Source organism: Aptenodytes patagonicus, chromosome 15 (assembly GCF_965638725.1).
Source record: "Aptenodytes patagonicus chromosome 15, bAptPat1.pri.cur, whole genome shotgun sequence".
In the NCBI taxonomy this organism is placed as follows: Eukaryota; Metazoa; Chordata; class Aves; order Sphenisciformes; family Spheniscidae; genus Aptenodytes; species Aptenodytes patagonicus.
The window spans coordinates 1,120,206-1,143,049 of record NC_134963.1 but is presented as its reverse complement, the minus strand read 5'-3'; the positions used below and the strand labels follow the sequence as shown (position 1 = coordinate 1,143,049).

General features: G+C 41.9%; 1 protein-coding gene across 2 annotated transcripts in view; it reads right to left on the bottom strand.

Moving 5' to 3' along the window:
* The window catches only part of ZDHHC8 (zDHHC palmitoyltransferase 8), a 119,696-nt gene extending 99,620 nt beyond the window's left edge, over positions 1–20,076 (bottom strand). For both annotated transcript variants that reach the window (XM_076352804.1, XM_076352803.1), the window contains exon 1: positions 19,882–20,076. In XM_076352804.1, coding sequence (XP_076208919.1) covers positions 19,882–19,985 — 104 coding nt within the window. In that variant the 5' untranslated portion in view covers positions 19,986–20,076. The remainder of the gene's footprint in view (positions 1–19,881) is intronic.
* Positions 20,077–22,844: the final 2,768 nt, after the last annotated feature.

The window sequence follows — 22,844 nt, the reverse complement described above, 5'->3', positions numbered from 1 at the left end:
TTAACGAAGTAAGTCACTGTGCATCAGGCAAAATGCACTTCCTTTTGGAAAAGAAGAAGTGTGAAGAATAAGAGATTAAAACCACTGCATTAAAGAGGGTAGAAAGCCTGTCAGCATGCTAAAGAGCAGCTTATACCTCACTTAAATTTGCTCCAGGCACTCACAGCAGAGTTGTAACTCCAGTCCAATGTAAATAACACTATTTTCATATGCTTGGGTTTCTTGCATCTAAAACATTAACGAGATTTCAAAGTTGACCTGGAATTAGTGCTTCACAGGTAGACAGCAAATTAAAATGGTTTCCCATGATGTCATCAAGCTTAAATACAGATGACCTAACATAATTGGTGATGTTCACAACACAGAGCAGGTGTTGATAAATCTGACTACCGCAGAAGTAAATGAATGCCACAGTAACTAGGATCACTCTGTATCATATGCTGATGAAGAATTGCGGCTCAAGCTTAGCTTAGGTGGCATTAAATAGGCAGTTTCTCATGGCATTAACTGTTAGTGCAAGCCAGAGTCTGACATAAATACATATTTAGAGAGCATCAGCTTTTTCTATCCAGCCATGAGGCACTGGAATCTTAGAGAGGAGCCTCCGCTCATTAGACTGTGCTATAAACATATTTCCAGCACTCTGGGTACTGTACCAAAATAAACAGAGGCATTAAAAGCAGTTCTCCTGTATTTTTAAAGGAAGGACAGTCAATTGGGTTTACACCCAATGTGTTTTTCTGATTATAGAAGGAGGTGATCTGAGAACTCCTCTATATTAAGATGAAACAACAGATTTCATGAGCAGATGAACAAATGCTTCCCATGGATATGCATCCTGCGTCCTTGTGTAACATCAACCCCACCCTAGCAATTGCTGCTCACACTATGACTTTTTCCTTTGTATATTGCCTCCGCATACATATATATCATCTCCTCTACATCCGCTTTCAGAATATTATCTTATAACCCTGAAGAAACTCTTCTTCCAGTTTCCCTTCATGTTCCCCTAGCAGGCAAACAAGGGAAATCATACCCGACACCTGGCTGAACAGTTTTCCGATGAGGATGGCAAACTTGGAGATCTGTCCAGATATAACTGCTGAGTTCACATGAAAGCTATTCCCTCAACAGGGTAATAATTCATGGTTTCTTTCCCATGCTCAGGCACCAAACTTCTTTTCTCATCTTACAGGTTTCAGTGCCCTTATTGAACTTGATAGAAATGGGTAATGGATTTAAAAGTTCAGAATGGAAGGAGTGGACAGACGAATGAACATAATAAAGTCTCATTTCTTTAGGAAGCCAGGCTAAAAACCGTAAAAGTGTTCCAAAAAATCTAGAATGCCATAACAGACTTCCTCTAGTTTCCTGAATGATAGAGTGTTTGTGAAGAAGTAGGTATTTTTAGCAGGTATTTATGCACACAAGGTGAATCTGGCTATAGGCACTAGTCAGGTTTAAAAACGTACTAGTGAGTGAAGGTAAACCCTGCAGGGCTTAGGAGTAATAGGTAATACCTACTTATCTCTGCATACCTTCAGCACTGAAAAACAGCTGAATAATTATCACTAAACAGATATTCAGGACAAGCCTGGCAACTCCTTTCTCTGTCCAATGCTTGGTCTTTCTTGATATCACAGTGAGCTCACCACAAGCAAGGATCAGCTGTTCACAGCGAACGTTCAGCCTGTGCCTAAATGCATACCATAGGTTTTACAGACAAGTTTCTCTATCGATACCTAACCCTGCCCAGGGCATTCAGATCAGACGGCTCCGGGCAGTCCCAACAGATCTCTTGGCACAAAGCAAAAACAGTACCAAGAAGACATGCTCGTACATCTGTACAAGGAACACAGAAATAATTTACAACTACATTACCGGGAAGATTAGCCAAAGGGGAAACAGGTAAAATATTACTGTTTGGCATTATCTCTAGATACAGAAAAAAAAAAAAGCTAGCAGACCAGGGCAAGTACTAGAAGATGGACACGTGCCACCTCCATTCTGGCAGGGTGAAACACATTGCTGTCACACCTACTGAGTTTAGTGCATAACAGTGTCATCTCTTGACAGGTGTAGTATGAGCAAAGGCAATTATGATGGAGTGCTTCAGGGTAGGAAATGAAAAAACTGAACTAGGCTGAAGCTTTAGTATCTCTGCTCTGGAAACTCCATTTTTCACAGAGCTTTTGACCTAGTCACTTTTACTGACATTGACAGAAGATTATTATTCCTGCTTGTCCCTTCCTGTGTACTCTCCTCTCCAATAATAGGGTACAGCTGCCAAAGTTACCCAAACATATCCCTGGAAAACTGTGGTAAATGTTTCATATTTTGTCCCTTTACTACATGGATGATAATGTATGCAGTCTCCACATCTTTAAACCTTTTCTTGCCCCCAGAGGAGAGGCAGATATTCTCTGGAAAGTTTGTTCTAAAAATCTCAGCCCTGTAACCAAAAACCAGCATTCAACAGGTGTTAAAACCAAAAGAAAACATCGAGTTTTCTGTGAGGTTAGCAAGAGTGACAAGGCTTTTAAACAGCCAGTCAGAATTAACGCAGTTGACTTTTGATGTTAAGTATTAATACCTGCAGCCAGCCCTTATGAGGGGGGACAGTTTACAGCCAGCGCAGCAGCAGCCTTTCCACCAGCAAGCTCGTCTTCACCAGCAGCTTACAGACGCACGAGAACTGATGCACGTTTGCACCTTGCGCTTGAATGAAAGTCCCAGCTCAGACTCCGACAACCCCCAGGCCATGACAGAGAAGCCACTAAGGAAGCCATGCAAATGGAAGATACTTGAGTCACATCTGAAGAAGCCACATTAACATGACTCACAGAATCACAATGGAAATTCTGAGGAATTTCATAAATCGGAGTGAGCCACTGCTGCACTCTCACATTAGATAATTTTCCTGAAGAGTGTTTGTTAAGAGCTACTTAAAAACCAAGTAGTTCATATGCAGAAAAAATTAACTAAATCCACTTTCCTCCCAACTTGTTTGACTGACCTTGGTGGTGCAGCTGGGGATGATGAAGGTCAAACAGGCTTTTTTTGTTGTTGTCACTATCATTGCTTTGTCAGTCTCCTTCTCCTGTGTGTAAAGATTCATATAAACGTAGAACGGTTGGAACATCTATGTAGAAATTATTATTTTGGTGGGGGTTCGGTTTACATGCCAAGCTGCTGGCAGCAGGGCTGCCTCTGTGAGGAGAGGCCAGAGCTGCCCCATGCCCGGCACAGCCGGTTCCAGCCGGTTCCAATGGCCCCACTGCAGGGCACAGCTGGGCCCCTCAGCAAGGCTGGTGGGGCTTCTGGGAAAGCACATTGAAGAAAGGGCAAAACACTGCACGGAGTGAGGAAAAAAAGTGTGAGAAACAGCCCTGCGAGCACCCAGGTCAGAGCAGGAGGAGGAGGCGCAGCAGGTGCCAGAGCAGAGGTTCCCCTGCAGCCTGTGGAGAGGGCTGTGCTGGAGCAGATAGCCACGCTGCAGCCTGTGGAGGACCCCATGCTGGAGCAGGTGGTTATTTCCTGAAGGAACTGCAGCCGGTGGAGAGGAGCCCACACAGAGCAGGTCTCCTGACGCGAACTGCAGCCTGTGGAGAGCCCACACTGGAGTAAACGTGTGAGGAGGAAGGAGCGACAGAGAGAGACTGTTATGGACTGACCACGACCCCCCATTCCCCATCCCCTCTGCGCTGCTCGGGGAGGGGCAGGAAGAGGTAGAGGAGTTGGGAATAAAGGAATGAAGCTGAGCCTGCAAAAAAAGGGATTATTGGGGGGAAGGTGTTTAGTTTTTGTCTTTGTTTCTCACCATCCAAATCTATTTTAATTGGCAATAAATTAAATTAATTTTCCCCAAGTTGAGTCTGTTTTGACCACGATGGTAATCGGTAAGTGATCTCCCTGTCTTTATCTCAAGCCACGAGCTTTTTCATCTTATTTTCTCCCCCGTCCTGTTGAGGGGGAGGAGTGCGAGTGGCTGGGTGGGCATCTGGCAGCCGACCAAGGTCAACCCAGTAGGGTATGGTAAAGGGAGAGCCTTGAATGGGAATTTGCTCAACCTGCTCTACGCAGGGCTGTAAACAGTATGAGGTCCTAACACAGCAAGCCTGCTTTATATTGATGGCTCCAGCACCTGGCACAATCTACCTGCATGGAATATTTCCAAAATCTGAGGCCATAAACTGGCAATTCTATAGGAAACGTTACAACATGAAACATAAGCAAGGGTGCATTTAAAACTGCTGTCATCGCTAGCTCTGATCTTCCAAGCATTCGTCATGACATTCACTACCCCTGCCATGCAATACTGAAGGAATGGATGGAGTAGTGACAGGTCTTACACAAAGCACTGAGGAAGCAGCAGTTTAGAAAAAAGAAAAGATGATGCTTAAAAACAAAACAAAGGAGAAAGATGATTTCACCAAAAATCAGCCAGCCAGATTTTATTAATCCTGACTGTACTCGCAGGATCTACAAAGGACTACAAGTATTGTACTTCCTTATATAATTGTTGCCAATCACCTCTTTAAGCTAGAGACACCACACAGAAAGTGGTCTTACAAAAAAACTTTTTTTTAAAAAGGGGGAAAAAATTCAACTTGTTGGCTTTAAATTCATTAAGATACTGGACTTTAAAAGAATTCAGGGAAAAGAGATAAGCATTTTTTGGGGGGAGCTAAACCCCAGAATTTGATTTGAAGACTATTTAGAGTATTTTGAATTGCTGTTGATCATAAAGTGAACAAAAGTAACAGAAAAAAAATGTTGCCATATCCAAGTGCCATGTTCCCATGATAGTATGGAACAGCATCATATGCTGCAATAAAATGTTTTAGCTGATCATTTCTTGTCTTTTTGGCACTCTGCTGACACACTTTAAAAAGTGTTAATTAAAAAAAGAATCAAACCAACACTACAAATTGGATAGACTTGTGCCCTACGAACAGCCTCTTCTGACCACTAATTTGTGGAGCTGCGGCTCAGCCAACTTCCAATGAATCTGTGGAGAGTTTCCAGCAAACTGTCATCACAGCAGGATGCAGTTCTTGATAGGGTGATCATACATGGCAAGTGAAGTGATGCTGAACTGTCACTAAACAAGTCTGTTTTATTGTGCCTGAATCTTCCTTTAAAGCTCATCCAAAAATGGAGATTGGCAGTTTATTTCCAGATACAGATTTATAATATAATGCACCTAAAACCTTGTAGTATCCACATGGAAGGATGTTTTTTGGATTATTGTCACATTGTGGGAGAATGACAAAGAACACTGGACTAGCCGTAGCTCTAAACACAAATAGTTTTAACGTTTTTTATATTTATTAATAAAATAGGCCATGACAAGAGACCTGAATATGCAGTACTTTCCTTCTAAGGATTCTCTATTTTCTTTAGTTTGAAATAAAGAATTTTAGATTTCAAATCCATGACTGCATTTTAAGTGTGCCTAGTGCAGCAGCCATCCTGTGTTCATTTATTGATTATATTTTTAGGAGACTATTTCCAAGATATAGTTAAATAAGCACAAAGCTAATCGGCATGTAGAATACTAATAATAATTTGGAAATTCAGTGTAGATCTACTGACTTTTGACAGGCTTCTGCTTTCTGAACATGGACCCAGACAAGGCTAGTACAGCACAGAGTAAAAATCAGCAGTGAGTTAGTCTAGGCCTCCCTTGATGTGCCTTCCCTTCAACAGCCTTCAAAATATCACAGGTAAAGTCAGAGAAGTGATAGTCAAGTGTTTTTATATTCTTGGAGGAAAAATAAAATCCCTTCTGTGTTACTGCCATGGGAAATCAGAACATCCCTTACCACTCTGCAACTTCTTCCTTAGATACATTTCCTTTGTCTAAACATTAAGATGGGGGGGGGGAATTAAAGAAATCCTTGCCTATTGCAAGATTAATTCACAATAGCAGTATCTTATACTCTCCTGTCTTTCCATCCTGTCCCCTACCAATTAAATGAGGGCAGACTGGTAAGTTGTCTGAAGTGTCTTCTAAAACAGATAATTTAGTTTGAATCACTGTTTTCTGAACTCAAAAAAACAAAGAGCAAACAAGACCTTTTTAAGACTTTCATCCTATGGAAGAAGCAGATTTAACAGGACTGACTTTCTGAGCGTAGGCTCAGTACTTCTTGAAAATAAGAAAGTCCAACTTGAAAATTGAGGAGTGAAAAGAAGCATCTAAAGACTAGCAGCTGCTGGAAAAGCTGATGGACGTGTGTTCAGATATCTGTTGATGGCACTGAAAGTGCACAGGTATATAGCATGTTGCGCGATATTTTCCATCCTAAATCACTTTGCCAAATTGACGGTTAGACTGCAGTCCTTCTGCTAGCTCTCCCCTTCAAGCAAAATATTTGTCCCACTTTAAGGCTTTAACCAAAATGATTCAGTCATTTCCAAGAGGAAGTCAAAGAATGTTATTTTTTTTTTCTCTTGAAAAGCTCATCACTTCTAAGTTATGAAACAGGATCTTGTCCTTGGGCAGCAGACAGTCCTCTTTCAGAAGGATAAGGTCCAGGACATGCAGGATGATAGAGGCAGCTGAAGTAACACAATCAGCCAGGAGGACCAACAGCCCTCCAAGGAATTTAAACTGAGCATGCAGTCACTTGAATATGTAGGAATAATCATTTTGCAGTGAGATTTTAATTGGCATGTCAGGAGGTCAGAATCAGGTTCTAGCTTTAGATGGGCTTCAACCCATCTGTGTAATTCTTATACAGCTTCATCAAGTTATTTAAGCAGGCATGGTAAGAAAGTGTGAGAAGGGAGCTAAGGGGAGAAGTCTGAATTAGATGCAGACTGTTTAATTAACCATCTCAATGTAACTGTAAAATCTTTTTTATTTAAAAAAAAACCCAAACCCAAAAAACCAAAAACCACAGTACATCATTCCTTGCTCCAAAGAAACGTCTTCCAAAAGAAGAGGCCAAACTGGGACTAAAAGACAGAACATATATTAAAACCTTAAGGTTTCTAACTGAAGAGTTGGCAGGACTTGCATGCCCATGGGAGTCAATCCCTCATCAGACATGCAGGCATCCACCCATCATGCATGCATAGTATGCTGTTTCGGAGACATATCACAACATACACAATGGCAGAAGCAGCCCGACAGAAAAGTATTTCTGGGGGAACCAAGAAGAAAACTGGCAAGAAGAGACACTTTTTTAATGCCAAGTGGATACTACACTCAAAATAGCTTTTCCTCATTTCCAAAGTAGTTGAAGCAACAAAAATAAACAACGCCACTCTGAAAGATGCAAAAAAAGCACAAAGCATATTCATCACAAAAAAGCAGGATCCAATGCATCACTCCACTAAACGGGGCTCTCTTCTGTTCAGAAGGGGACACGTAACTGGCAAATTGCTAGACATCCCTTTCCCTGTTGGCCAGACCCAACTGTGCTTACTTTTCTGGATCAAGTAAATTCACAGACTAAGAATACAGAACTACTTAGTGGGGAGGAAGATAGAAATGTTGGTCAGCCTCTTTGGAGAGGATACCAAATGTGTGTGAGTCACAATAAAGACAGTGACCGACTGATAGCGCTTACAGTTTCAATACAGAAAAATTGTTGCATCGACCCATAAGCGCCACCCCAGCTCAACACATAGGATTAGATTTTGAATGGCACCTCATAATCCTCAATTGCTTTTCTCTACTCTGGCATTTCAGAAGAAGGTAAACAAGCAGTGGATCACCGTATGTGTGCGTATTGGGCAAAAGGCCTTATCCACCTGAACAGACTGATCTGGAGGTCACCCGTCAAGAAAGAGACAGAACAGCAACAAAACCCAGCATAAGAGCCAGACAAGAGGCAGCCAGATAGCCCAGGAAGACCCAGGGTGACTGTAAAGACCACACAGAAATTACATAGAAATGAGGGATGTATTGTGTAAAGGGTTTAGTGCTTAGTCCAGACCCGTGTCTCTCCTCGAGATGGAGAGTGGCTGTAAGTAGTTGCTTATGACACTTAAAACCCCCTGTACTTCTCCATTTCCTTCTGCTGTCAAGTGCCTCTGAAAGGGTAAACCACACACTCAGGTTATGCTAAAAGTCAAGGGTCGTGGCAGCGGTCTGCTACAGCAGCTATGCAGTTTGGGGTCACCACAAGTCCTGGGGCCAGATACTACAAAGGATAGAGTCTGAAGGAAATGATAGGTGAAGAAAACATGGGTCTGGCAACCACGTTCTTCAGGAGCACTCTAGGGCCTAAAATTCACAAACCCCCAACATCCACCAAGGGAAGAATTGAAAAAAAAAAAGAAAACACCTAGATAGTAAACAGAGAGATGATAGCTGGCTCAGAAGTGCATTTCTATTTTACCCATATTCACACATTCATGCAGATTTAAGTGTTAAAGAAACAAAACAGTCTTGCTGCACAACGTTCCCTTGCATTTGAGGATGGCCCAAACTGACATTAGATGGAGTAGAAACTGTAGAATAAACCATATCTTCAGAAGTCCTCTCTGAAAGAATGACCTCCATTGAGTCCTGGGCTGACAGGTCATTAGCCTGGAGTTGGCACATATGTGCAAAACTTCCTAAACACCAATACTCCAGTTGTACAGTGCCTCTCTGCCTAAGCTTCCCTCTTTGAGGAACAGGGATGATGGCACCGATGACCTAATTCACAGCAGTTATGCTGCTTGAGACCAGAAGGGACAGAGACATCAACACAGGGAGTGGCACAGTTTTGCCCCAGCTAACTACCAGTATAAGAAACAGCCACAGATAAAATTTTGCACTTAATGCAGAAGAAGGACTGAGTGACTTGCACACCTGAACATTTTCCCAGGTCTGTGTCTTTTACGGCCTTGCCCTCTGACTGAGTAATGGTGTCTCCTGGGCAACTCCCAAATGGGAATCACACGTAGTCCTACGTAAGTCAGGAAGGGTCCCATGAAGGCTTATGACCACGCTCAAAGCATCCCACAAGAAAGGGCCCAAATGTGAAACAAAAGACCACTATGCTATGTTCTATCTAGTCTTCTTCTCAAGCATTAGAGAAGGAAAACAGATGTTTCCCAACCTGTTGAAAACACTGTTTAGCAGCAGCAGCAGCGCCAAATTCAGTCATGTGTAAGACCTTGTATCTCATTATTATTGCAATCTACCTGTCAAATGCCAGTTTCTGAAAATACACAAAGATGACACGACCAGAACCATCCCATTTCAAGGAACCAACCCTTTCACTATTACAAACAAAACTGTCTGCCTGTCCTCCTCCACTCTCCCCCAGCTTCTTGAGAGCATTGCTCATATAGACAGGCTTTTACCTCAAAATTTAACTGTCAAAATGCATATATAACATAAGATGAGGGTACGTTCTCAGCAGAGCTCTGCTGAGAGGAGCTGAGGTGGTCCTTGCGGTTTATTTTCTGATATTGGACATGGACTAGAAGTTTTCTTCTGCAATTTAAAAAAAAATTTTAAAAAATCACATTGATTTAATGGCCACACCCAGCAAGTCCTGTTATTTTAATCTTGCATTGTCTTTGCACTTTGAAATTTCTGTGGCAAATATTAATCCCCTTTGCTGCTGCAGATGCTACAACTTCGGTACATGAATTAGAAGTCACCTCATCAGATTCAGTGATTTCATACCTCCTTCTGTTTGTCTCATACTATGTATCAGGAAGCAGCCATTTTATATACCTCTTCCTACAGAATTATCAAAACTTGGTCATTTGAAAAAGAATTTCAGCGCCTGTTGATGCTTTTAGTGTTTTTGCCACAAAGACTTGTTAGCTATTTACACAAAATGCGACATGTGCAAAGCCAGCCTACTTGTGCACTGATCAAGTTAAAAACTATAGACAAAGGCTGTCACTTTGTACAATGTTATTTTAAAATGCACATAGTACGAAATCTCTCTTTAGAGCTGCATTACTACACAAGCTTGTACTTGGTTCTTTGCAGAGTAATTAGCATACAGTGCAAATAGAGTTAAAGAATATGATGAGAAGTAATGACCCTGTGAATTAGGTTACTAAATTATAACTATATTATATAACTGATATATTACAACAGGGTTACCATGCATGTCCTGTTCACTGTTATGGCTCTACCTGTAGCAGTTTTCACTAGCTTCTGCACACTTCTCAGTTTTAAGCATTTAACCTGGTTGAAGGCCACCTGCAGAAGTTATAACCGAAGGCAGGCAAGAAACAGAATTGATTTGGAGGTAGGGACCAGAATAACATTTCTCATCCAATAAATTTATGAGAATGGGGAATTCCAGTTGTCACCTAGATAGCAGTTACAAAAGGAGACAAGATTCTTTAACCAGAAATGCACCTAATACAGGAAAGAGTTCATGCCTTTGGGGCCTTGCTAATAATTTTTAGCCGAGACTACATGCCATGTAATACCCAAAGAAAATGAGTCCTGCCAGGCCAAATCCCAACTCCATCCTAGAGACCTTTGTGAGCCACAGATCTAAAGCACAAAGACAGAGCTAATGTCTGTACAACCCCTAAAAATGAACCCAGATTGCCAACTTGAACCACAAACCTCAATCTACGTTCAAGGAGCGACCCTTTAGAAAAGTAATTTGCTTCCATGTGGCCAGGTGATAAGGCAATGGTTGCAGCAAGATCTTCAAAGAGAAAAGATAGATGTGAGACTTACATACCATACTAGGGAGAAATGAGATGATAATTTAAAAAACAAAAACGAACCTAGAGTCACTGGTCAAAGTCACAGGTCTGACCACATGAAGATGATCGTATAGACATCCCCAAGTCCCTGTTCCGCCATTGTGCCTTGGGATGTTGGAGGAGAAGCCAAGTTAACAGTGTGGTTCCAGAGGGAAGTCTCTGGGCAGCAGCACCTGAACTTAATGCCGGACACAAACCCCACAGAGGGACAGTGCGCCCACCTACACAACTAATGGCTCCCGCCGCTTGGAGCCAAGAAACTGCATAGTCAAAGATTGGGTTTTGGTAAAACACGGGAGGTGGTTCAGGAAGCTGCTGACAGCAGACAAGGGTTAACCACTGGTGCTCAGCGTTATTAGATCATACCACATCTGGAGAGTCTTATTGCTAGGGCAAACATTAATCTTCAGACAAAGCTAAACATGCAAAATGAGATCTCACTCATGAGAAAAAACTGAAAGGGAGGTTATACACAATGAAAATAATCCCAAATAACTTTTGAAACTGAACTGGCTGAAAAGGGGGAGAGGAAGTGTTTTTCCGTAAGAAAATACCTGCCTCTCCCAGCCAACTGTGATCAGAGTAGGCAGAAAAGTTTTAAGCTGAACCTTTCAATTTCGAAGCATTTCTGTGATTGACCCAAGTTTAAATTAAAATGATGCTTGTTTATAGAAATGTCCAAGCTTTCCTTATTCCCAGCACTGTACTTAAGTTGTGTTGATATAGATACTACATTGGATTATTTCCCTGAAGACATGAAAGAGAGCTAATGTAAATGCCAATTTAGTTTTAAGAATCCTGGGAGAGTAAGGCTTTGTCTGACTTTATTTATGAAAGCCCTTATATATTTAAGCAGTTTCAAGTCTGCTTTGTTAGGCTCCAACTTAAAGTAATTTGTTCATGTAAGAATATTCTGCGATTAGTATAGTCTGAGCGCATTACAGGGGTTTTCTGGAGAGTAGTCATTTCAAAGGGGCATATACAAACCTTATTTCCATGGGAATTACTGAGTAGTCAGCCTCTATGAATGCCTCTCTTCATCAAAAAATAATGACATCATTTTATATGCGGCTTGACAAAAATCTGTATTTCACATATTCCCATCTTCATATTGCCTGCCTGGCTCCACAGAGCTTGTTGTCCTCTTGCACAAAGGGCAGCATTTCCTAATTATGTGACTTCACACAAAACTAAAGTACATAACAAAATGGTGCACATGTACACTGGAAACAGCTGCTTTGGTGTTTAGATCTAAAATTCAAGAGGTCTTTTTTTCTGCACCTGGCTCCACTGTCCTTTGTTACTGGATGATCTCAACACACAGCAGTAGAGTACAGATATTTCATAAGGATTTCACATTTGAAGTCCACAAATTCTGCGTTTACACTTTCACAAACAGAAAACCATGGTAACCACTGCAATATCTAAGTATGGGTTACTGTACAGTTTATTCCATAATATCCATCCTGAGAAAAACAAAGAGTCAAGTACCCACTAATGTCTGCATAATAGGTTTAGAGCTCAGAATTTTAGGCACTTCGGACAGCTTTGAAGCAAGTCTAGCTAAATTGCATTAGTAATTGCAGAAGAACAATCGGTGACTAATTAAATCCTCTTTCTGGATACAGATTACTGGCTAAAGATTTATGTAGTATACACTATGCTGTGGTGTACTCATTTGAATTAATTATTGTAATCACCAAGCAAGGATCCCCAAAACCGCCTCTCCTACGGTAAAGTAAGATCTAGGCTGACTACGATTTTCCAGTCTATGATATTCTTTGCAAAAGAATAATACAGAATTTCCATTAAAAACTGCAGCATTACTGTTTCAACCCCCATGTCTCTTCCTTTCAATTTCGTTAGCAGCTCCCACTGACAAATTATAAACTAATAGTAGCTCTGTAACAGTGCAGCCAAATTGAACATTACTCTTGGATTAGTGAGAAAAGTCTTGTATCTACTGGCTCAAATCAAAGGACAGTAAATCAATGTTCCCCTTTTGCACCGGTTACACAAGGGTAGCACTGATTCAGTTTTTACGATACTTCTCCCCACTCCAGTATGCATCTATTTCATGCTCTAAATTGGCTATACCACCTTATTACTGTATTCCAGACATCTTCCAATGCAAGCTAAACAAAACTCAAGGCCCTTTGTAGGCCTTGAAAAGTTTCCTTGTAGCTTATACACTAAGTAAAGTAAGAGCAGAAAACCTTTCCAGGTCACCTTTCACAGGTCCCACGTAGATCCCTACACCATGGGGTCCTACAGCTGATTTCAGACAAGCAGCACCTAGTAACAGAATAAATTGTTTATACAAAATATAAGGGTGTAATTAGCAACTGTCCCAGGTAATGAACGTCAAAAATCAAACCTCCAAGGTCACCAAACGTATCTATCACTCAATTTAAGTTTTATTTGTGTTTTGAACAGTAGCATCCCTTAGTTTACACTACTAACAAACCAATTGAGTTCCCATGTCGTTTCAAAAATTTTGTAGAGATTGCTTCTATTTATAAAAAGGATACACGTGTGGCATGCTTGCACAAACATGGAGAGTATTTAAATTAGCATCTTGAAAAGGACCTTAAACAAAAATAGAAAAATTGTTTGTGTATTCATGTACAAAGGCTGAGAGGCCCATCCTGATATAATTGAGACACACTCTCATTCCCATTTCCATACACCCACATCCTTAATCTCTGCTCGTTAGGAAAAATAGAAAGGGGATTGCTACCGGCATAAATCACACACTGACTACAGCTGTGGATGGCCCATGTACAGGAATAACTTTCATTGCATTAGCTTTTCTGCCTTTAAAACTAGAGCTACAGTGAGCATTGAAATGCCACTGTGATGGCTGCATGCAGATAGCTGTGCATCCCACAGCTGAAGATGTCTAGCTATTTACTACCATCAAACGAAGATGATTCCTTCTCCCTCTCCCAAACTACAGGAAGAAAAAGTATTCCTGTTGATAATAAACTTTGGGCTTTTTTCTAAAGGAATGAATTTTAATAGCTTTCAGAAGTGTTCTGTATTGCCAACCTTCCCTTGGAAGCAAAGATGATAGAATCAACTAGTTAAAAGCAGTAAAACTGAGCTCTCTTCCAGCATTTTAAAAAAAAAAAAAAAAAAAAAAGACTTTTCACACTTCAGTTAAATGGATTTTCCTGTTGAGCTTGCCTGTCTTTTTATCTTGCAGGACAAGTTTGTCTAGATTCTCTTTACAAAAATTATATACCAAGATGAAATTGCCACAGCTTAAAAGGACATTTCTTTGTCATAACAAGACTAAATATTTTTCAGAAGCTGACATACATGACAACTGAGACGACTCAGGTCAACCTGGCAAGCCTTACCCTTTCTGGATCGCAAGTAGAGTGGCCAGGGAAAACCTGCGATTAAAGATGCATTTAAGATTGAAAATGTTAAAATATCTCAGGAGGCTAAACTGCACTACTTGAAATCAGTGTTTGTGAAGTCAGTTCTGAAATTCACCTAATTAAACTGATAGACACTTTTTTTGCACACCCTTTTTCCTCTATATAGTGTCATCTGCATGGCTGTCAGTGAATGTATACTTTGTGAAGCTGCTCCCTATCAGTTCCAGCAATTTCTTCATTTGGCGGGGGGGGGGCAGGGAAACAAAACCAACAACACCCCCCCCCCAACCCAGAAATAGGTTAACACTCCAAGTAGTGAAGTATGGTTTGGAAAGAAAGTTCAAGAAGGGGAGGATTTGTTCTTTTTCACAATTAGCATTACCGATATCAAGTGAATCCCTAGAATGACTAGAAACAGACAAGGAAGATGAGCTTTGTGTTGCAAAGGCTTCAAAATTACAAGGATATTTGGTATGACTGTTCAGTTAGTATGAGGGGGAAGTGGATAAGCAGAGCGGTAGTGTTCCAATGTGCTTTCATACACACCACAGTAAGCCTTGAACTTCTGGCATCGTAAGTCACAAGCAACAACCACCAGAGCTACACCCAAATCCACAAGCAGCCTTCAGCAAGTTATTAGGCAGAGGGATGTAAGATCACACTCCAAGGCAGAATTCATGCCATCCAGCAGCATCTCAGGATTAAACAATCTGAGCTATGATCTTTATTTCCTTTTTTGTGCATCTGCTTATCAGCATCCAGTTCAATTTCCTCTAGGCTGGTATAAAATCTACCTGCGTTACAGATGAAGCACCATTACATCTGTAGTACACATTTTAAATCACATTTGATCACTTATTCTGAATGAAATCAGAACACTGAACTGGCAGAAGTGAACATCTGAACATCTGGAACTGGAGTACACTGAAGTCCTCAAAATACTTCAGGTAAGAAAAACATCTTTGGATACAGATCGAATTCACTAACGCAGAGATGATCTTCTATTAGCTTGACCTTTGCTAGTGACTAAATAAACCCAAGTCAAAAAAGCAAATGACGCTTTCCCCTTTTTTGATCTATGAACATATACGAGTCATGGGAGGATGAGATCTAATAGATAGTTCAAAATTTTAGGTATACATATAATTACACTTCCATTAACTACCATCCAGAATGTTTACTATAGTTTTGAACTTTAAAATGCTATTACGTATTTATTTTAGGGCTATTCCAGTGCAGGATCATATAAATGGGGGGGGAGTGCTTATGATTTAAGAAGTGCATTTATCATAATATAAGTGTATCTGAGTTCATCTATGGCTAACCTGTATGTTTAAGCCATTGCAGAAATGCTGAGTCTTTCTAGTTGATGAAATACAGTAACACAATGTACAAATGTGGGGGGAATACAAAAAATGTTTTTAAACATTCATGAATGAAGCTGAGCTTTCCTTCTTGCTAAGGTAAATCCACAAGCCCTCCTACTGAGTACAGTCTACCAGCCATTCTTCCTCCCTCTACCATCTGAATAGCAAGGGTATAGGCTATTTCTCTATGTTCTTTCCATCCCTACTGTGACGTCAACTTCAGTTGCTCTTTTACACCAATTTGTCACTCCTCGGTTGTTTCCTGAGGGTTATTGATATTAAATTCCCCTGTGTCACCGACTGCATTAGAGTGCCAACAGCATATGTCTGTGGCGTATGCCTAATGATTACCGCCCATTATGACTTCTAAGAACAAAGCTGAAGTCTCATTTTCAGTATTGACTGAATGAGTTTTCACCTTACTTGTGCTTTCACTTCACCCAGAAAATTACCTATTTTATTATCCCATTTAAGGGAACGATATACAGCAGCATTATTACCATTATATCAAAGAAGCAGTGGCACCTGGACCTCTGTTATGAATTATGTGTTTCTGCCATACTTCAAAGATGCTCAAGTGACTGCATGCTACAGAAAACACAGTCTGAAAATGGGTATTTTATCAGAAATTTCTAGTCTACAATATCCAGCGAGAGAATGAAGAGCTTTTTTTCTCCTTACTAAAACGAGCCACAGTTTTTCCTTAAAGCCTTATGCCTTTAACTTGCTGTGTAATCTATAGATACAGGCATTGCAGCTGCTAAGCTAACTCAGAGGTTCTCAGCACTAAAAAACTACAGTAAGTAGCGCAATTTAAACAGGTGAAGAGAACTATTAGCTCCAGAGTAATAGTTCATTGGGTGACATTACACTTTACAGCATAAGCTTACTGACAATTAAGCTGCATTCTCTACTAATATGGAAGCTACGCAACCTAAAATAATGTGGGAAGTTCACAAGACTCAGGTTCTTTGTATGAACTGGATGAACACACTAAGGTTTACATCATAGCAGCGGTGGTCCAAGGCATCAGAGCCCAGACTTCACTGAAATGGGTTAAATTGTCATCTCTAACAAAAAGCCTTACGAGAAATATGAAGAAAAAAGGTCTTGGTAGAAGTAAGTTCAGGTCTTCTACAACTGAATCACTCTGGATTCTTCCAATATTAAGAGGAAGTGGTTCTTCCTTCATTATGCCATTTTGATTTGTTCATGTAAGTGTATTAACCTAATCATTATATATAACATTATTGATGTGTTCCTTCACAATGCTTAGAGTTAATGATTGTTTACTCTCCTACTGCAACAAATTAGACCACCTACTCACACACTTGTATTTATTATTAAAGGAACACACATGGAGAGCTAAAAGCCTGCGATAATACAACCGCAATATTTAGTTGCCTTTCCAGGCAATAATCTTGATAGCTAAATAGTTTAGTTCCCCCTCATAAAACCAGAAGGAATACAACAGCGATACAGTGAATCCTAAATAGTTAGCTGAGGAAAAAGAATAAAGCAGAATCTATCATGGAATTTTCCCAAATTGAAGTGTAAGAGTACCACTGATCAACTCCACCATGAACTAATAGCAGATACTGTGTATTTCAAACACTGTTTATGTGCTGTTGTTTAGCAAAGTTGTTTGGACAAAAGCTAAAAAATAAAGACTACATGGCTAAAAAGCCAACCCTGGCCTTCAAGTTCAAAGAGCTTTTCATCTAGCAGAAGACACTCTGAACGTGTGGCCCACAAACACGCCTAGGGAGAAAGCCGACCCAGAGCCTCTGTTTTTCATACACGTTACTCAGAAATGTTTGCAGTGCCCTAAAATAATTATTTTTTCTGTTCAGTAAGTGGTTTTAAAGAGTTTTTATTCAATTTTTCCACATATTTTAACCTCCATTATTCAGTTCCACAGCACTGAAGTCGCTCAAGTCCCCGATATCCCACTGAGCTGACCTGCACCCAACATTTGGTATCTGAGTCCCATCCGTTATCAGTTTCATGTATTTATGCACAGGTAAGTTCATTAACAGACACAGCAGCCTTAAAGCTTAATGACACAAATAAGGAATTAATAAACACACACGTAAATCTTCATCTGATAAAGTTCTTGTGCTATGACAAGCAAGCATGGATTGTATCAGTAATACTGCTTAAAGCAATTTTAGGCCAGTGCCTCAACTGCTGCGTATCGGAGATCTACCTAACATCAAAAGAGCTATGCAAATCAACACCCCTGAAAATTCAGGTCTGTATCAGCCTTGAATAACATTATCACAACAAGATCTTCAGGACACAGAACACTGCCTGTGGAAAAAGAGGAAAAAATGCAGATGCTCAGGAAAAGGGAAAAAAACCCACCACCACACAAAAGACACTAATCTCATGCATACTACTTGCTTTGATTCCAAGACAAAGATAGATTTTACTAAAACTGCTCAGGATAAAAAACAACTGCAATTCCGTACAAATTTATCTGGGTATTTTTGAACGGACAGGACTTCAGATACTGCCTGACAACAGTTGCTCAATTATGTGTTACTTTTATTACACATGAGACTTGGCAGCAGCCAAGAACGTATGTCTGGGACAGTCCTCAAAAAATTTACTAACACTTCAAGATGCACAGGCCAAGTTACAATATGGAGAGATCCTAAAAATACTTCATTTTGCATGTAATTATTCACTGATAACAGAGGGAGCAGAGTTAAGTTTGAGATTCGGTAATAGACTAAAGCCAATTGCTTCTTCCGTACAGTAACAAATTCTAAAATGAACATCTCGGTTGATGTCCTGCTGCCAAAAGGATGTTTCAACAACAACGGTGTTACCAGGAAGGTCTTACATCACTAAGCAATTTGTAGCTCTACATTGGAAGTACCATGTGAAAACAAACACACAACTTCCAAAACAACCTTAGCATACATTGACTTCTCAAGATGCAGGAAAAATAAGTGCTGGCACTAAGACCCCTTTTTTTGACTATGAAACCATTTAAAAGATATTCACAACACCAGCGTCAACCAAGTTCATCACAAAAGCCAACTTCTGTCTTGCGTTTCCCCGCGAGCGCCAAACTATAATTAGATGCCCAAATGATGAATGATAGGCTGATACTTGTACCAGTTCTTGAAACAGTAAAATATCCTGAAAGGATTTACCAGTACTCCATATCAAATGCATTAAAAACAAGCAAGGAGAAATCGTCACGTTAAGTCAAGAGCATAACTCAGTGTCAAAATCTGTTCCGATTTAAGAAACTGTTAGACAAAACATCATTTGCATTTTATTCTGAAATCCTGCATTAAGATTACCATACCAGTAACAAGCATTTTGAAACATCGAGAATCGTATCACAGCCAAACCAAGAAGGATAAAGACATAGACACATACTCCCACTGTTATACAGCCTTCTGCTCCTAACAGCTTCACTGAGCTCAGTTAAAAATTAGCAACGGCAAAACAAGGAAAATGGAGTTTCAAAGTAAGTGAAACAATAGATCTTAATATCCAATAGCGATCTTTTCACATTCCCAAAAAGCAGCTCAGTCGAAGCTCTTTTCAGAGCAGTTTTGTAGCACCTCTCCCGAAATACCGACAACGCCTCTGCAGGGAAGCTGCCGTTACCCCAGCGTAGGAAGGGTCAGCAATCTGCATAACTCAAGTTTACATAAAGGGAGAGGAAACAGAAAGCTAAAGCGCTACACCACTCACAGATCAATATAACTACAGGAGATCTGCAAGCCGAGCGCCAGAGCTCAATTTTGCGTTTAAGGGAGAAGGGAATGAGAGAAGAGGAAAGAGGGAGGAGGAAAAAAAAGTTTCCCCCTCCATCCTTCAGGCAAATCTAAATTTGTTCATTAGATCCTCAGGCTTTTAGGGACAGTTACATAAAAATACGTAGAATCCGTCATGCTTAGAATAGGATTCCTTCCACTTCAAAAGGCTCTGCCGGATAAGCCCCGAAAGGCACGAGAGATTCATGGAAAAGGCCGGCTCTCCCTCGTGAAGCAGAAGAGACTTCGGCCAGGTGAAACACAGGCTGGATCCACGCCCGCGGGCGCCGGGCGGCCGTGGCTGGCGATGGATTTCTCTCCCACACACCAGCCCTGCTTGCACAGAGGGGGGAGAGGGGGCTGCGGCTAACGGGCATCTTTGATGTACGCGGCCGGCAGCTGCGGGAGCCCGACAGGGTTTATGTGCTACGAAATGGTGGATCTGACTGTCAGGCACGTTCTGTGATACGGAGAGATAATAAGCCCCTGCGAACCAAAGCCAGGAAGGGATAGCAGGAGGCAGGCAGGGAGCGGGACCAGCAGCGGCAGGGCCTGGAGGAGCTGTCAAGCCCAGCCGCCTCCCCCCGCGGAGCCGGGCGGCCCCAGCCCGGCCCCAGCCCCGGCCCCCTCCGCCAGAGCGGTACTTACGTGAAAACAAAAAATAAAGTAGTCGAACCCACTAGTAAGGCAGCTGCTGTGGAGACGGGGATGTATTTAGTAGGTTTAAACCTCTTTCCGGTGCTGCTGGGCATCCTGTAGTTTACACATCACTATGTAAATCCAACCCGAGAGGAGGGAGCCGGGAGGACGCGGGGACCCTCCGGCGCGGGGCGAGCGGGACCCGGGCGGCAGGGAGGGACGGGAGAGGGACGGGAGGCGGCTGACCTCCAGCACAGGAAATCCCACCCACACCGCCCGCCCCACTCGGCTGATGTCAACCGGCCCCTTAAGGTAGCGCTGCGGGGACCGCGGGGGCGCGCAGCGAGCGCGGCCCCGCGGGCGGCAAGGCCGGGCCGGCTCCCGGGGCGCCGCCGCCCGGGGCCGGCCCCTGGCCCGGGGCGCGGCTGGGCTCGTCCCTCCTGCAGCAGGGACGGATCCGCCGCGGCAGCCCCTGCGCACGGGGTGGATCCAATTCTCTGCCTCTTACAAGGGGGGGGGGGGGGAAACCAGCTATTTATTGAGCGTAACAAGGCGCTCTGCGGGACGGTAAAGCTATTTTAACCGTTCGCTCTACAACAGCGCTCCAGAGGGTGGTTGCAAAATACCTCGGTGCTGCACTGCTGCAGCACCCTGCTGAACTCTGCGGGGAGGAGAGGGTCCTGTCGGGAGCAGGGCCTGCAGCGGATTCGGAACCAGTCAAGTTGGAGGCAAATTGTGCGTTGCTAGTTCAGTGAATAAAACCCTACATTTTATTCAGCCGAACCTACATCCACGGTATTAAGAGAACTGCTGCACTCTGCCAAACTTAACTAAGATGAATAAATGAGTGCAAACATAATTGAAATCACGCTATACCCTGTTCTTTAAAATCTATCCGGTAGCATCAGGAGGCAGAAATAAGAGGTAATTTAAGGTAACATCAGAAAGTTCACCAAATCAGCTTTCCATAGAGCACTGTGTGAATGGCTCCTCTGTTGGCATTCAGGGGGCACCACCCAGAACCTCTCCTTAGTCAGATGTAAATCCTCAGAGGGAGGAAGGGTTCAAGGCCACTCAGAAGTTTAGAAATCAAGACGGGAGCTGCAGCTTGCTCCCTCGCTCCTGCTTTCTTCCTCAGCTAATCCCCCATTAGCAGCTGCCAACATGCAGATAAAGTAACCACTGCATAAGACAACAAAAGCCACATCTGCAGCTTCTGTCTGGTGTTCTAAAAAGTAAACTTGCCCTGGAAGGCAGATACTCCAGTTCTGTTCTGAAAAAACATTATCAGTCCCCATTTTAAGAGACTAGATGAGCTCCACAGTCCTAGAGGTACTGGGAACAGAAGAAGTAAACCCAACAAAAAAGCAAGTAAGGGTCCTCAGCTTTGCAGTTTGCAACAAAATTGTGAGCATCAACTTTAATATAAGCAAACCCAGCAAGTTCCAGCCTGAAGGCCTACGGTTATGGGAAATCTCAGCTTTTGCTAACAACTGCTCTCCCTCAAAAAAAAATAAAGTATTCTCTAGCCCTCTAAGAACAACTTTAAAAACGTCAGGTTTTATCCAAAAGGGATTAAAGCCAGAAGGCAACTTCAAATGAACTCCAGACTCAGTTTTTTTTGAGGAAAGGGAGGGACAACATCTACTTAAGTTATTTTTGAATGCTTGGGGGACACTGAGTGTTTCCTATGCTTCACTGCTCCTTGTCATGCCAGCTTATTGAAATAAATGATTCTTCAAATCCTTGTAACTAATCAAAAGGTCAACAACTTTACACAGAACCAAACTCCGCATACTGATCTGAAAGCCTTCAGGTGCATCTACACTAGCATGGTAAGTTGGATCAAAAGCATACTTTGGAAGCAAATCTCTCGATCACCATCACTTACCGTGGTTTGATGCATATTACTGAGTGGTCTCGAAGTACGTAACTGCATTCCTTTTCAGCAAAACTAAGGCGGAAGACACATTTCAGGAGCACACCTAAAACACTCAGGTCATGAGTTAGCTTAGCACCACTTGCATGACATAGGCAGAGACTTTATCACTTTCATCAGTTCAAGTCCTTTCCTCCTCCCTGCTCAAGCAGCACTCTTGCTGAACCATTTCAGTTGCAAACAGAACCCTGATTATTTTTCCACTGATATTTTTATTTTAAACTGGAAAATGTTATCCTAAGAAGCATTATAGACCATTTATGAAGTTTGGCTAGCATCCTGTAATGGACAGTAAGAGACTTACTCAAATGCATTTCTTAAGGCTTGGAAAGTAGTAAAGAAGTTATCTCCCCAGTGACGGTCAGATCTGCATTTTTAGCATGGACACACAAGTTTCCTTTCTAGGTGAGCAACAGAAGCATCCTGTCAAGTTTCTAGCAGGAGTTCGGAAGCAATAAGCACAAGTTCATTTTAAGATACAGATTTGGAGATTGGTGATTTACTTAAATTTCATTCTTTTTAAGGACAAAGCCTTTCTGGGACAGTAACATTCCTTAACATGAACACAGGAGTTATTCTTAAGGAGAGTATTCCTACTCTGTTCTCGGCACCTCATTACTTCCAATTGTACTTTCCTGTAAGGATTCTCGCCTCTCTAGACAGTCTGGTTCTCAAAGGCAGCTTTGCAACTGGGGAGGATTCAGTGCTCCTGCTCCTTCCACCCTTCAGAATCATTTTCCCTTTATCACTCTGACACACTAATGCTTCTAGTTGAAGATGTCCCTGCTCATTGCAGGGGGGTTGGACTAGGTGACCTTTAAAGGTCCCTTCCAACCCAAACCATTCTGTGATTCTCCACAGTCTCACAGTAACAGCCCCATTTAGAGGGCCAACCTTTCAAGCCACTCATGTTCTGAAGGGAGTTACTCAGCAGCAAGCAACTTTGCTTTTTTTTTTTTTTTAAATCTCCCCAGTCATGCAACACTCAGAGAGAGGGACACTAAAGATAACAGTGCAAGTATGTGGTATCAGG